The sequence below is a fragment of the Chiloscyllium plagiosum genome, chromosome 15 (assembly GCF_004010195.1).
Source record: "Chiloscyllium plagiosum isolate BGI_BamShark_2017 chromosome 15, ASM401019v2, whole genome shotgun sequence".
In the NCBI taxonomy this organism is placed as follows: domain Eukaryota; kingdom Metazoa; phylum Chordata; class Chondrichthyes; order Orectolobiformes; family Hemiscylliidae; genus Chiloscyllium; species Chiloscyllium plagiosum.
The window spans coordinates 27,553,026-27,569,272 of NC_057724.1; the positions used below are offsets into that span (position 1 = coordinate 27,553,026).

Here is a 16,247-nt window from a genome sequence, read left to right on the forward strand (position 1 = left end):
TGAAGTCCTGATGAAGGGCTTATGCCCAGAACATTGATTCTCCTGCTCCTTGGATGCTCCCTGACCTACTGTGCTTTTCCAGCACCACCTTTTCGACTCACCACCTTTTATATGAAGAACGTGCCTCACAATTAGACCCCCACTCCCACCCCTTGAACATATGTCCCCCAGTTGTTGACCCTGGGGAAAAAGCCTAAATTTTTCCACTCTACCCTTGCATTCACAATCTTACAAACTCCTATCAGGGCGTCCCTCAAGCTCCTGCTTTCCAGTGAAAACAAATCCAGTCTATCCAACCTTTCTTCATAGCTGAAATTCCCCATACCAGGCAACATCCTGGTAAACCTTTCTCCATACCCTCTCCAAAGCATCCACATCCTTCGGGTAATGTGGTGACCAGAACTGTACACAATAATCCAAGTGAGGCCTAACTAAAGTCCTATAGAGCTACAGCATAACTTGCTTACCCTTATACTCAATGCCCCTTCCACTGAAGGCAAGCATGCCATAAGCCTTTTCTAACTACCTTATCTACCTGTGCTGCTGCCTTCAGTGACCTGTGGACCTGCACACCAGATCTCTCTGCATATCAATACTTCGAATGGTTCTGCTATTCAAAGTATAATTTCCAACTGTGCTTCACCTTCCAAAATGTATCACCTCATATTTGTCTGGATTAAAATCCACAAGCCATTTTTCTGCCCACCTATATCCTGCTGTATCCTCTGACAATCCTCCTCACCATCCGCAACTGCACCAATCTTTGTATCATCCGCAAATGAATTAGACCAGCATCATTTTCATCCAAATCATTTATGTCGACCATGAACAGCAGAGATCCCAGAACTGATCCCTGTGGAAGCTGGAAATGTGTTGCTGGAAAAGCGCAGCAAGTCAGGCAGCATCCAGGGAACAGGAGAATCGACGTTTCGGGCATAAGCCCTTCTTCTCATAAGCTCCACATTCTCAAACAGACTCGCTACCACAGCCACATCTCCTTCCTCAGCACCTGCCTACATTCCTGAAGAAGGGCTTATGCCCGAAACGTCGATTCTCCTGTTCCCTGGATGCTGCCTGACCTGCTGTGCTTTTCCAGCAACACATTTCCAGCTCTGATCTCCAGCATCTGCAGACCTCACTTTCTCCTCAATGATCCCTGTGGAACACTACTAGTCACAGTCCTCCATTCCGAAAAGCATCCTTCCACTGCTACATGTGTGTCCTGTGACTAAGCCAGTTCTGTACGCATCTTGCCAGCTCACCCCTAAAACCATGTGACTCCACCTTTTGTACCAGTCTGCTATGAGGGACCTTGTCAAGACTTTGTCACCTCCTCAATAAAATGCAATCAAGTTAGTGAGGCACAACCTCACCCCACCCACACAAAACCATGCTGTCTATTGCGAATAAGTCCATTTGCTTCCAAATGCATATAGATCTTGTCCCTGATAATCTTTTCGAATAAGTTCCCTGCCACCAACATGAGGCTCACAGGCTGGTAATTTCCTGGATTATGCCTGCTACCCATCTTAAACATAGGACAATATTGACTATTCTCCAATCCTCTGGGATCTCACTTGTAGCCAAAGAATACAAAGATGTCTTTTAATGCTCCAGCAATTTGTTCCCTTGCCTCCTTCAATATTCTGGGAAAGCTCTCATCAGGACTCAGGGACTTATCTAAGTTAATACTTTTTATGACACACAACACCTCTTCCTTTTTAATAGCAACTTGACATAGAAATCTGACACTCCCTTCCCCGAGATCATCCTCCACCAATTCATCGTCTTTGGTGAATACCGACACACAGTATTCATTTAGCACCTCACCTATCTCTTCTAACTCCACATTACAGATCTGCACAAAGAACTACTGGTGCTGTAGCTATTCTCCAGATTTATTCATTCTGTGTGGTCCCAGACCAGGCCAGCTTTAAAGCTGGTCACTGATAGCCATTGCCAGGTGCTGTATGGTGTAAATCTAAATAAATAAATGCAAACAAAAATGTAAATAAGAGATTTTGCAACAAGCCTTCAAAGATGAGGGGAAACAATTATAGGCCACAAACTAGCAGCAGGAAGAATAGTCATCTCTTCAATATGCAGAGTAGAACCTGGAGCAAGATGCATTATGGTAACAAAACCTAAAGCCCTCAACATAAAAATCAAGAACTAGGCCCTGCAGCAAAGAGATTAGGAACACCTCTCCAAGAAAAGGATGGGAGAAGTTTAGATCTTTAGGTCCCTCAAAAAGTAGTAAAATGCTAGCTCAATTAAAAGACTTAGGTAGACATCTTCTAGACAAGGGCATAAAAGGTTGTGAAAATAATGTAAGCAAATGGAATTAGGATACAGATAAGCCAGTCAATGGCAAATTGGCCTCAATGGCTAAGTGGTTTATTCCTGTTTCTATGACTAATTTTGAATAGCTCTTTTTGCTTATGTTAGGATTCTGTCCCATTTTGCATGCTGTTCACTGTAGCTGCCAGGGCAAGCCTGGACTGATTCAACTTTTAGCGGATTCATTTTAAAAGTAATTGCATGTGATGAATATAAATTATATTGATTTTCAATGAGTGAGCAAATTCTGTACACACCATTCATCTCTCCTGTGCACGGTCATCCATACTCCCATATCTGATCTGTTAATTTTGCTCGATATATTTCTGATTTAGTGACAGAACTTACAAGCTTCTGAAAAAAAACCTATATATTTGTTTAATATTGCTACCTAAGAACATGGTGTACCTTCATTTATCCTTACTGCTACCTTCCTGCATGTCCATTCTGCACCTGCAGCATTTATTTTCACCAGCAATGCAGGAAGCATTGTCCCACCTACTGGTTAACAGATTAATGTCCATTAAAAAGCTTCACCCTGCCTTCCTTATAATTTAACCAATGGCAGAAGAAGCCCATACCAAGAGTCCAACCAATCAGAATTTCCTGTGACATTGTTGATGGGTGTGGAGAGGCGGCCCACCTTTACAGACACTTTAGGGCCATTGGAGGACCCAGCTGTCTCAGGTTACCCTCCCATTATGGCCTTTGTATCTCAGCCCCAACCTGCATCATCCACTTCCAGCGAGATTTACATGCCATTCAAAATCCAGCAATGCTGGTCTCCTTAAGGTCATCACTACAGGTGCTGCCCCTCTCACTGGTGCTACTAGTACTGGAGAGTTGTCACTTCTGACTGGCCAGCAGCCCTTTGAAGTGGAAGTTCCTATTTCTGGAGAGATGGAAATCACCCCTCAACTCAATGTTAATGTTGCTGACTCTAAATTCCTGTGGAGCACTTACCAGGCACTTGGGTGGGTTCCTTCACCCTGTAAACTATTCTTGCCTGTTGGGTCAAGGACGATGGCACTCCATGAAATCCTGTTGATTGTCTCAATGAAACTCATCTTCTAGCCTGATTTGCTCTGGACCGGTTTGAAGTTTTGTCCTCTACTGAATTTGCAAATGAAGTGCTTTTCTCCCCAGCCTGACTTATTCCGATTGTAATGATTTTTATTTGGTTTTAGAAAACATACGTTTAATATTCATTTTTTGCAAACTAAAATCTAGCCTATCCTACTGGCTACCATGCTTTCTGATATATCTTCTTTTTCTCAAGTATCACATCCTTTAGTTCAGAGCCATCAATATTAATCCCATCCCCAAAAATCCCACATTAGACCCCTCTGTCCTTGCAAACTCCCACACAAAACACCAAGATCTAACCACCTGTTATCACTGCTCTTTGTCCTAAAATGCCTTAAATTAAAATTTCTTGTTACACATTTCAATTCAGTAATGGCTTCTGCTTTACCTATGTTTTCAAACCTGTCCTCCAACCCCCATCAGCACCTTCTTCCTCTCCGTCTCGGGCTCCCCCCCCCCCCCCCAACCAAAAATAAAACTCTGAATTCCTTTGCATTTGGATACTTGTGTGTCACCCTTATCTGCATTCCACTATCATCTTCCACAACCTGGATCTATACCTTAGAATAAACCAGCAAAACATATGCAACTCTGCCCTCCTTTCAGATCCACTTATTTAACCAAAACTAAGTCACCCCAGCTAACACTATTTCTTCAGTGAGACAGCTACTGTTTTAATTAGACCTCAGAAAAGCATCACAAGATATTTCAGTGTGAAAGCTAGTCGACAATTATTTGTCTAAACCAGTCTGTTCAGTGTGGGAGCAAGTCGTTTGGCTATGAGCTGTGAATTGGACTGTTGTTTTAAAAAGTATAAATTATTTGTTTCTTTTAGTCACAAATCAGCAGTATGAAACATGAAATATCCTCAGGACAAGATAACACCTTGAAAAATAAATTGGCCGAATACAATAACAGATTAAGTGAGAAGGATACCATTATTAGACAAAAGAGTGAGGTGAGTAAATCACGTGGCTTCTGTTTGATTTCAATGGCAGTGTCAAGCTGAATGAAGAATGAATTCAGTACAGAGTCAGCTGTTGACTGATCAGCGCAGTATTGTTCTATTGGGTGCAGTGTGGGAGTGGGTGTCTCTGTGGTTCCCCCACATAGTTCCAGAGCACAGTCACAAGTTAGACTTACCAGTTGAGCATAGATTGCTTGACAATAGACTGCCAACGAAGTACTGTCAAATATACAGGCATCATCTTGCCGATATTCTATCCAATTGCCACCAATACTTTGTGCCATTGCCACTGTAGTGAGGAACAGTTTATTTGGAACCACTGGATTGGATCTCTCTTTCTGTACCTGGATTGGATTACAAAACATTCAGTGCTAGTGCAAGTATATCTGTTGTGATTTACCCTGTTTTGTTCCTGCTTCATAGGAGACTTAAGCACTCCAGTACTGGATTTCCTCACCAACTTCCAAAGAGACATTTTAATTTGTGTTTTCTTGACTTTACTCATGATTTTGGTGAAAGGTTAGGAGCAAGTCTGCCAAAATGATGTAACCAACTGTTCATGCCCTTCTCTGGAATGGGGTCCTGACAGGAGTTAAGGAGAATCTCAGGAAAAGTTCTGTCCTGAACATGTTTTTTTTAATGATTAGATTAGATTAGATTACTTAGTGTGGAAACAGGCCCTTCGGCCCAACAAGTCCGCATCGACCCTCCGAAGAGCAACCCACCCAGACCCTACATTTACCCCTGGACCTAACACTACGGGCAATTTTAGCATGGCCAATTCACCTAACCTGAATATTTTTGTACTGTGGGAGAAAACCGGAGCACCTGGAGGAAACCCACGCAGACACGGGTAGAATGTGCAAACTCCACACAGACAGTCACCTGAGACTGCAATTGAACCCAGGTCTCTAGCGCTGTGAGGCAACAGTGCTAACCACTGTGCCACCATGCTGCCCTATATATAAATCAAAATTTTATTTGAGCCTTTGCCTGTCCAATTTTGTAAATTTTTGGTTCATTCACACTTGGTAATGCCCTGAGCTGCACGCAGGTCACTGCAATCCTCCCTCACTTGGCCACATGGAGATGTCTAGGTCCAAAATTCCTTTCCACCCGAGCATCCGTATGCTGTTAAGATAGTGAGTATTAAAGACAATAGCTCGAATTGATAGTATCAACAGTATTTTAATAAATAGACAGATATTTAAAACTTACTTGTTACAACCTCCACTTGAAAAGGAACTACTGATTTGAGATCCAGATTTGGTACTAAGATCAAATAAAAGATTTGTTATAAAGAGAATAATGATAGAATTGCTAGGTATGAGGCTCTGTGGTAGAGGGCTGAAAGAATTTCTGATGTCATTTGATGCATAATCTTAGTTAACAACCTGTTAACATTGGGGAATTTATGATTCGTAGGGGCCTGGTAACACAAACTCTTGCATGCTTCATTGTACAGAAGCTGAATGCAGTAGTAGAAAATGCAAGGACTGCCAACCTTTTAGACAACAACTTGTTCTGGGCTATGTCTGATACCTTGGTATAACAGGACCATGCTAATTTATGAATTAGCACCAACTACAGGCTGAAGGTGTAATTTCAGACAGCATTCAGCAGCTAAGAATGGAAAAGGATTAAATGGTAATAGAATTTATAAAAAGAAACATTATACAAAATAGATAAAAGGATTAGTGTCAGAAATTTTCAAAGTTTATTTAATTAGCCAGAATCAGATTAAATAAGGAATTGGTCTGGCAAAAATTGCACAAGGAATTTTAATCAATAGTGGCTGTTCTAAATCAATAATCATTGGAAATACTCCCATGCCAGATACAGTCTTTTTTAAAAATACACAAACTTCCTTTTTAAAAGCAGTGCCAAGCCTTTAGCCTTCTTGCTGCTGTGGTGGGGATGTAGATAGTTCAGTTAAGCTGACGCACAAGATGTTGATGTCAGTAACATGTTGGTTATGGAAGATGTCTGGACTTCTCGCATTAGCAATGGTAATTACTCAGTTAGTATAGAAGTGCAAATATTATTACTACTTTTTCAGCCCAAATCGAAATGTTATCCAGGTTAAGGGTTGCTTGGCATGGGTTGCTTGTTTGAAACAAAATTAAGATGTGAGACTCTCAATTTGGAATGGAAACAAATGCCAGGAACTCCTGAAGAGCATTTCTTTAGAAGGGGATCTTATTAATAGGTAGCTGCCAACAAGACTCATTTGGGACTTCCTGAATTTTTGAACATCGAGAGCACATTGTAAGAGAACTTGACTATAAGTAATCATGCTTATGAAATCTCAGACCAAATTGGAAAGCTTTTAACTCTTTTAATCTCTTTATCAGGAAATCATGAGACTGAAATCTCTATCACGTGAGCCAGACAAGAATGTGACACACACAATCATAACGAAGCGGTAATCCATTTGATTAACATTATTTAGAAAGTACAAGTATTACTGGTATGTCACTGACACACAAATAGATTGCAGACAGGAAATCAGTTCAAATGGTTTTGACAGAATAGATTTGAATATATAAATTTATATTAATTTGGTCCCCGTGGATGACATGAATATGATCGTTGAGCATTTAAAAAAAAAGACATTGTCACAACAATGAAATTAATGCAAAAGATGTCAAATGAAAACCCATGAGATATTGTATAAATGGGGCTGTTTTGCTGATGTGCAATGAACCCACCATCGTTGCTTACACACACACAATTTCAGTGTCTGCTAATCCTGATGGACATGATTGCCTAAGCATTCCAACTCCCTGTCCATCAGTAGTATGGATGCTGAGTTGTGGTCAGATTGGCTTGGATTTTCTCATGACCATGCAGTTGTTGTTCCAGTATAGATGGGAGTTGCCATAGAAACTGAGGCAGCTGCCCAGGAAATTGGAGGTTGCTCTGAAGAACTCCCTAAAGCGTAGAACCCTCAAAGCATTCACTAGCATTGCTACACTGATTCCCATTGACATCATTATTAATATCCTGAAACTACCATTAACCAGCAACTGAACTGGTCCAGCTTTAAATACAGTGATAACAAGAGACCGAAATTGTGTGACAAACAACTCACCTCTTGGCTCCCCAAAACCTATCCACAATCTACAAGACCCAAGCCAGCTCTGATGAATACATTTCCACTTTTCTGGATGACTTCCAAAATACTCAAGTAGTATTCTGGAGTATTCCTTCAATACTCCAGAAGGATTACTGGACAATACTCATATCTGCACAAACATGTCAAATTAGCATAATTAGCTAGTGCCAATTTCCTGTCTTTTTCTCTCTTTTCCACCCCCCCCCCCCTCGCATGTTACTTTTATCCAAATAATCATCCAATACCCTCTTGAATATGACAGTGAAAACTGGGTGGACTATGCATGACTGATGCTATGCAAACACATTTCTTTTTACATTATTTCCTGTCATTCATCTCAATAAATTTGAAGAGCAAATAAACTATGGGAGTACAAGCACACAATGAGAATACAAAACGTCTGTAACAGAAATGGTAGCCATGGCTTTGAACAAGTACATAATCATGTTCTGTTGTCTTAACTTTGTTCAAATCTTACTCTGAGATCAAAATCTTGTATGGAGTAGCTCTGTTGTTTTAGGATAATTTGGTGCCTCATCATATTGTACTTTATGTCTACAATAATCTGGCTACATATTTCTAACAGTCAAATTTTTTTAAAAATGCAAAGTTATAGTTGCCATTATCGATCTTAAATAAAAACAAAATCCAACAAGGTTTGCAAGAAATTTAAAACTGAAAATATACATTTTACAACTTTTCCAGTGGTTTGTTTCATGCGAGATGTAATACGCAGTCAGGTTTGTGAAGAATAATTCTTACCTTTATTTCCCCAATATAGGTATCTTGACTATCCAATACTTGGCCTTTTGAAGGATTCTAAACTTACTTCACCTGGTAGAGAATTGCAGACTGTTTTCATTGAAAAGGGTCGGAAACTGTAAAACTAGGTAAGTTAAATATATTCTCTTCAATTGTCTCATAAACCCACACACCGTCAGTATGTTGCTTCTTTCTTCGAAAGAATAAAATGTATAAACATATAAACTTAAATGCTTAAATACAAATATTTATTTATATTTGGAATACAGTATAAAAGGTTCTACAGTATTGACATTCACCAGACTTTGTTTTTGTTTTCACAACAGGAATTCATTTCATGGAATTGAAGACATATTAAATACTTCACAGCAGTGTTTACCATTTTGATACAGAAATTACTCAACATTGCTATTCTATGATGGTCTCTCTTGTGATTAAAAGTTTTTTAAATCATTGAATAATGCTGATTGTATTTTTAAGGGTCTGTTAGTTAACCGCCTACTTTTACTGCTCTTAAAACTATTCGAAGTTTTGGGTGTGAGGGTGTAACTTTCTAGCTCGCACGCAAGTAAGATTTCATATTTAACTCTACTATGAATTTGGTGTATGGTGTAAAACTTAAGTAAACTGTAATAAGAAACAGTACAGTAGGGTATGAATTAGAACACTGTTATCCAAAATTGAGCTGCTACCACATGCAATCATAATTGAGCAATAAACATCATAATAAAGAATGTGACCTCCATTCTCCTGTGCGCAAGGCATACGCACATGCCCTTTTTCCATTTAAAAAAGTTAGATTAAAAAGCTGCTTCAGTTTCTGAATTGTAGCAATTTTTGTCAGTTACTTTTAAGTGTATGGGAGGTGCTTTCAACCAAAATATGACTAAGTCAAAAATTTAGATTTGGAAGTAGTATGCACAGAGCAGTTTTGTTTTACAATTTGTGATTAATCCTTTTTAGTGGAATTCAGAACAATTATGTAAAAGTTTGCCAGAGGACAGAAGTATTGGCAATGATTGATCAAGTACTTTATAAAAATGGATGAGTTTCTGTTTTGAAAATGTGATGACTATTCAAAATAGTTGAGAATTATGGCAGTTTTGATTAAGAATTCTCATTATGAGGATTGTTGTATGTGACTGAGTCTAGTGATCTTAGAATTAGATTTTAAAAACTGTATAGAATTTATTGGTGACCCAAAGAAAAGGTATTCAGAAGATTAAATTCTATTTATATTTAAGCAATCAATTTTTTGCCAGTCATGGACTGAACAATGCTCTTTGAAAAATCATATATCTTAATATTCAAAAACCAGGATGGTTTCAGATTAACAGACCAGTAATTTGTCAAATCGCCTTGGTTGTTTATTTGTAAACAGTGAAACCGATATGATTGAAATTTTATGTTCAGTTTTATTCTTAGGTTCATGAAGTGTACAGTGGACTTTTTTATTCTTACATTGCTGAAGTTATTTTCTGCATGCAGTCTACTCTTAATTATAGATTTACTTTGAGTGCAAAACATAACTTTGAAATATTAGACTGTTACTTTACTATTAATGGGGGATGAAACATGTATGAGTTCCAACTCCAAGAGGACATTCAGACTGAATATCTGAGCAATATACAACAGAGGTCCATTAGCAAACTCTATAAATATAACTCAGTATTCCCTCTTAGAATGCTGTACAATTTATTAATTGAGAAGTAAAATGCTGTTTTGAATTGATACAAATGAGTGAGTTTCTATGTGCGTTTGAAGGCTTTTCTGAATTGCCCGACCAGGTAACAAAAACTACAGTAGGAAGTTAAATGTATTTGTGGAATCCCATAAATAAAGAAAATGTTAGATACAAAAACTGCCTTTTGACTCATTCATTATTTCTTCTGTAACGTTTTAGTTTTAATTTGAGTGTGGATATCATATGATGTTCGCACCTTTGATGAAAAGTTATCTAGACTCAAAATGTTTGCTTGCTGTCTCTCCATGGATGCTGTCTGACCTGCTATCATCTCCAGCCTTTGTTGTTTTCAGTATCACATCTGAATAGTTGCTCTACTGCAAAATTAACCTAGGCTGACTGCTGCAGCACATTGCTATATTTTATCTATTCTTATCTATGTAAATAAAAGCAACATACTGTGCATATTGGAAAACTGAAATACAAACTGAAGATGTTAGAGAAACTCAGTAAGTCTGGCAGCATCTGTAGACAGAGAAGTGGAATTAATGCTTTGAGTCCAATATGACATTTTAGAAGATGTTGATGCTCAAGTTTCTTGACAAAGAAAATAATTTTTTTTTGAAGTGTAAATGAGACCAATGAGGATGGTGTTGGTGAAGGGATGGCTAAGAGCATGTATGTGAATCTTAGGATGGACAAATGCAATGCTCCAAAGCACAGTAAATTGCCTGGACAAACAGTCTCGTCCTGCTCCCATCTCTTGTGCATGACCCTTACAAGCCTACGTCACTTACACTTTCTCACCTCCCCCCAAATCCCTCAATTCATAAAGATTTCTTATTCTTAAATACTTCACGTATGGAGTGTCCACAATCCACAACACTCGCGGGTAGATTATTCTGACATCATTTGAGCAAAAGAAAATCTCACCTTAGTCCCAAATTAAATACCTGTAATTGTGGGTGATCTGAAACATGAAGGATGGAGGTTCAACTGAAATCCATGTGATTCGCTCAAGGCTGGAGCCAGTTGCTGAAGAAAGAGACTTGGCTGGAGGTCTGCTGGATATCTGATCTAACACAAGAAAGAAGGTTGAAAGCAATAAAGATGAACAAAAGTAAAAGAAGCAAATGTAAATTTCAGAAGGAAGAGCATAACTTCTTCAAAAGTGGGAATTCCTGGTGAAGACGTGGTAGAGAATTAAATATTAATGTAAAAACAAAAATGTTGAACGTGGTAGAATCTATGGAGTGAGGGAGCTTAATGGATTTGTTTTTGCCAAGTCAGGAGGATTTGGAAACCTTTAAAAAGGTCATCAAGATGGCGACAGAGAAGGGCTCCTGAGCTGGGACTTGTCAGCTCCAACCACTTTTTTTTTGTTGTTGTTTGTTTCTTCTTTACTTACTTCATCCTATGTCAATCAGACCTCCTGAAAGAGACTTATGATGACCCTTCAAAGGGATTTTTTTTTTCTTTAAGGTTTAACAGTAACAGCTGGTTTTGGTGGACTATTAGGACATTTGTAAGAGTAGAATGAAATAAAATTTGACAGTCATACACGATTGACAGCTACAGGTTGAGGTCAATAGACAATAGGTACAGGAGTAGGCCATTCTGCCCTTCGAACCAGCACCACCATTCATTATGATCATTGCATTTCTACTCCATTCTAGTACCCAGTCTATTGTTAGTAAAAGTGAACAAGCTTTTTTTTTAAATTATCTGAGAATCTTTCTTAGTTGATGTCTTAGGCTAACAATAAGGTTGACTACAAAGTTTTACAATGATAGTGGTAAAGATAGGGAACCATTGACACATCTGCCTTGTGTTGCTGTGAATTAGGTGTCTCAAATGCATTCATCTCGCAAAATTGTTACAGTGCAGAAGGCAGCCAAGTGGCCCATCATATCTACACCAGCTGTCTAAGCATTATGACTTAAAGTCATTCCCCCACTTTCTTCCCATAACTCTGCATGTTATCTCTCTTTAAATAATTATCCCTCTTAAATGTTAACCCGCTTCCACCAAATTCTAAAGAGTACATCCCAGATCTGAACCACCCACTGTATTAAAATAGCTTCTCTCATCACATTTACTTTATTGCAAGTCACTTTAAATCTATGTCAGCATAGATTTACAGCAGGTCAGGCAGCAGCCGAGGAGCAGGAGAGTCGATGTTTCGGGCAATATTCCTGATGAAGGGTTTATGCCTGAAACGTCAACTCTCCTGCTCCTCGGATGCTGCCTGACGTGCTGTGCTTTTCCAGTGCCACACTTTTTGACTCTGATCTCCAGCATATGCAGTGCTTACTTTCTCCTACTTTAAATCTATGCCCTCTCATTATTGATCAATTGATGAATGGAAACAGCTTCTACTGGCAGGGAGATTTGCTAGAGCTGCTCGGGAGGATTTAAACTTGGAAAGTTGAGGGGCGGGACCAGGGAGATAGTGAGGAAAGAGATCAATCTGAGACTGGTACAGTTGAGAAAAGAAGGGAGTCAGAATAGTCAAACAAACACTCTATTACAAGTTTTGTTATACTTTAGAACACTTTCTTCTGCATACCTTACCCCAGACAAGACCTCAATGTGATTATAATTTATAGTTATAACCTTTGTTTTCTTCTGACTTAAAATCACTGATATTTCACAGATACCTTTCTCATTGATTAGGGTCATTCTCCACTGGAACAATTCTGATCGAATACCCTGTTCCTCATTTTTTTTCCTCTCCCAGGATTATGGCCTCTATCTGCACTGTAGGGATTCTATGATTCTAATACTTATAACAATGCTTTGAAACAACATTTCAAGATTAAAAGAAACAAATACGGAAGAGAGAGTTTCCTCCAAAGATTGTATCTTTTCATCTCATTTGGCCACCCAGTGGAATTGGTGCTTCAAATCTAAATAGAGCAAGGCATCTTCGGAAAGCCAGTCCACCAGGCTATCAAACAAACCTAGGTGCTGCTTCAATGCATTCATAATCACATTGAGGTCTTACCTGGAGTAAGGAATTCAGAGGAAAGTGTTCTAAAATATAACAAAACTTGTAATTTTGCTTAACAAACCGTTTGTTATTATAATACGTCAAATTGAAAGCAGCATTTCAATTTGCTCATCCTAGCATTGTGGATTTCTTAGAGCTGAGATATATCCCATGCATAATATTTGTAAAGCTGTGAGATATGATGTTGCATGAGAAATAATTTCAGAGCTATCCACGTGTATCTATACCACACACGAAAGCTTACACCCATTGCTTAATGTGTACTTTGTGCTTTTTATTATAATTGTGTTATCCAGAATAAAATTACATTATTTCTTCTACCATCATAATCTTGCTCAATTGTAAACATAAAGTTCAGCTAAATTAAATTAACCTGCCTTAGGATTTGAATATATTCATTATGAAAAATATTTCACATACTCCACCCAATGTAGATATTTTACAAAAATCCTCAGAAAACATGCACTACTGGTTTTCCAAGTGTTACTTTATAAACAAACTATGACATCTTATGACCTCCAGGTAATTTGTTTTTCACTCTTCGTGTATCATGAATGTAAAATCTAGTGTTACAATCACCCAGCAACACACCCAGTATAAAATTACCAACCTTTAATTATTATAGTTTCCCCTTGAAAATACTTACACAGCACATAATAAAATCAAACTTGTTACAAGAGAAAAATAAATAAGATTATTTAATGGTAATGATCACTTTGTGATAATCCAAAAATTTTATTTTAATACTGTTACATGAGCTTGCAGTGTGGGAATGCAAAACTTAATAGTCCTACTCATGCTATGGGTGTGTCTCTAAATGATCATTTTGACATATAAAAAGCTCTGAGCTTGTATTATTTTAATTACAAGAGAATGACGTCTATGACCAAGTAAGAAATTGTACTCTTATTCTTATTGATAGGAAATTGAGGAGAATGATACGTATTAATAGAAATATTATATTTCAATTCAAAAAATGCAGCACAAACAAGAATGGAATATTGTATGGTTCACCAAGATCTACCTCTGAATTGTTTTTTTTTTAAATTCTGAATGATAGAAGCTTTTTATTTCTGATGCTGTCCTGAGAAAGAACAATTATTTACGCATTTACAACCTAAACGTTTTGGTCATAGTTGGTATTAAGACCCACAATTTTTCAGAGATGGAGATAAACTGGAAAAACATTCAAAAAAGTTATATGGAGCACCGATGAACAGGAAATAAATCTAGGGCTAGGAAAACAGTAAGTGAGCAACAGGCTTCAAAGTTGGAGATAATTCAGGGACAAGCCAAGAAAATTCCCATTAAGAAGAAAGGTGATCTAATACTGCAGCCCCCTGGATAACAAAAGAAAAAAGGGTTTATGACAAATGTTTAGTTCAAAGTAATGTGTTCAGTGGGCTAACTGAGAAAGGATCAACAAAGTCAATGAGAAAAGATTAGCTGTTAACAAAAGGGGAAACCAAATATTTTATGAACCATAAAAAGTAAACTGATAGTTAAAAAGAATGACCAGAGGTAAAAAGAAAACCTTTTATAGAGCCAGAGGGTATGACTGAGGTACTAACTGAGTACCTTGCATTTGTCTTCACAAAAGAGAAACTGAAGTTAATGTAGCTGGGGAAGGAGGAATGAGATATTGAATCGGAAAAAAAATGAAAGGAAGTACTAAATAAGGTGGCATAATTCAAAGCTAACAGTTACCTATTCCAGATGGTTGCTGGGAGAAGTTAAGTCAAGAAAACATAAATTCTGACACAATCTTTCAATGTTATTTTGTGTTTGGGAATGGAGCCAGAGGGCAGGAGATCCAAAACTCTTACACATCTATTCAAAAAAGGTGGAGAGCGATAAACTTGGTAACTTGACCAGATAATCTAACATTAGAGGTGGTATAATTTCAAGAGATCATTGTGAAGAACAAGTTAATTTTGTCACACCCAGAGAAGCATTGGTTATTAAGGGACTTCCAGTAAAAGCTTCTTAAAAGCAAATCAAATCTAACTAACAACTAAATTTTGAGAGAAGAAAGAGGAATGATGAAAATAGTGCGATAAATGTACATATGGATTCAAGGACATTTGTTGAAATACCACATAAGCAACTAAAATTGAAGCATGGGTGATTAAAGGAACTAGGAGAAAGTGAGGACTGCAGATGCTGGAGATCAGAGTCGAGAATGTGGTGCTGAAGAAGCACAGCAGGTCAGGTAGGATCTGAGGTGCAGGAGAATCGACGTTTCAGGCGTTAAGCTCTTCATGAGGAATTCCTGAAATGTCAATTCTCCTGCTCCTCAGATGCTGCCTGGCCTGCTGTGATTCAAGGAACTGTCTTAACTTGCATAAGCAACTGACTAAGAAGTAGGTCACAGAGAATGGTGATGAGTGGATGGTTTTCCTCGTGGTAGGAGTTATCTATAGGAGCTACCCAAGGATTTGTATTAAGAACAAAGTCCTTGTTGCAGAGAAAGTCCTGGACTTTCTATTTAGGAGTACAATTTCAAAGTTAGATGATGATACATTCTTGCTGTTGTACTTTTTCCATCTCATACTAACAAAGCTACTCTACCAGTGCCCTGTTCTTCCCATACCACTTCTTGATGTTATATACTCTAAACCTCAGATTATTACCAATGAACTTTTTTAATCTGAGTCCCTAACTGTTAATATTCTATCAGCAAAATCTCCTTTCCTGTCCTGGCATGTCATTGGTTCTAATAAGAATGACTCACAACTAGATCCCTCTACTCCCCATCCAAGTTCCTCTTCAGCCTTGAGGAAATGACCATAATCCTGGCAGGCAATACAACCTTCAGAACTCATGCTCACAGTTCCAGAGAACAGTATCTATTTCCCTGATTACATTTACCCCTATCATTACTATGTTCCTATTTCCTCTCCTAATAACCCCACCTGAATCTCTCTGTATCATGATGCTATGCTTAATTTGCTTGATCCCCCCCCCTGCAGTCCATGCTCTCATCCACACAGCTTGCATGATACCTGTTACTGTTGGACAATTGCTCAAACACTACCCCCCACCCCGTTCCCCATTCTACCACATCTACAGTCACACCCACCTAGAACATAGAACATAGAACAATACAGCACAGAATAGGCCCTTTGGCCCACGATGTTGTGCCAAACATTTGTCCTACCTTAAGCACCGATCCATGTACCTATCCAATTGCCGCTTAAAGATCACCAATAATTCTGACTCTGCCACTCCCACAGGCAGCGCATTCCATGCCCCCACCACGCTCTGGGTAAAGAAC

The 16,247-nt window shown here is 38.4% G+C and overlaps 1 protein-coding gene across 1 annotated transcript in view; it reads left to right on the top strand.

Annotated features, from left to right (window-relative positions):
- Positions 1-10,134, top strand: part of pof1b (POF1B actin binding protein) — an 84,019-nt gene extending 73,885 nt beyond the window's left edge. Inside the window, exons 13-16 of the mRNA XM_043704525.1 lie at positions 4,262-4,384; positions 6,748-6,818; positions 8,293-8,401; positions 8,600-10,134. Of these exons, the coding sequence (XP_043560460.1) occupies positions 4,262-4,384; positions 6,748-6,818; positions 8,293-8,395 (297 nt within the window). The 3' untranslated portion in view covers positions 8,396-8,401; positions 8,600-10,134. The remainder of the gene's footprint in view (positions 1-4,261; positions 4,385-6,747; positions 6,819-8,292; positions 8,402-8,599) is intronic.
- Positions 10,135-16,247: the final 6,113 nt, after the last annotated feature.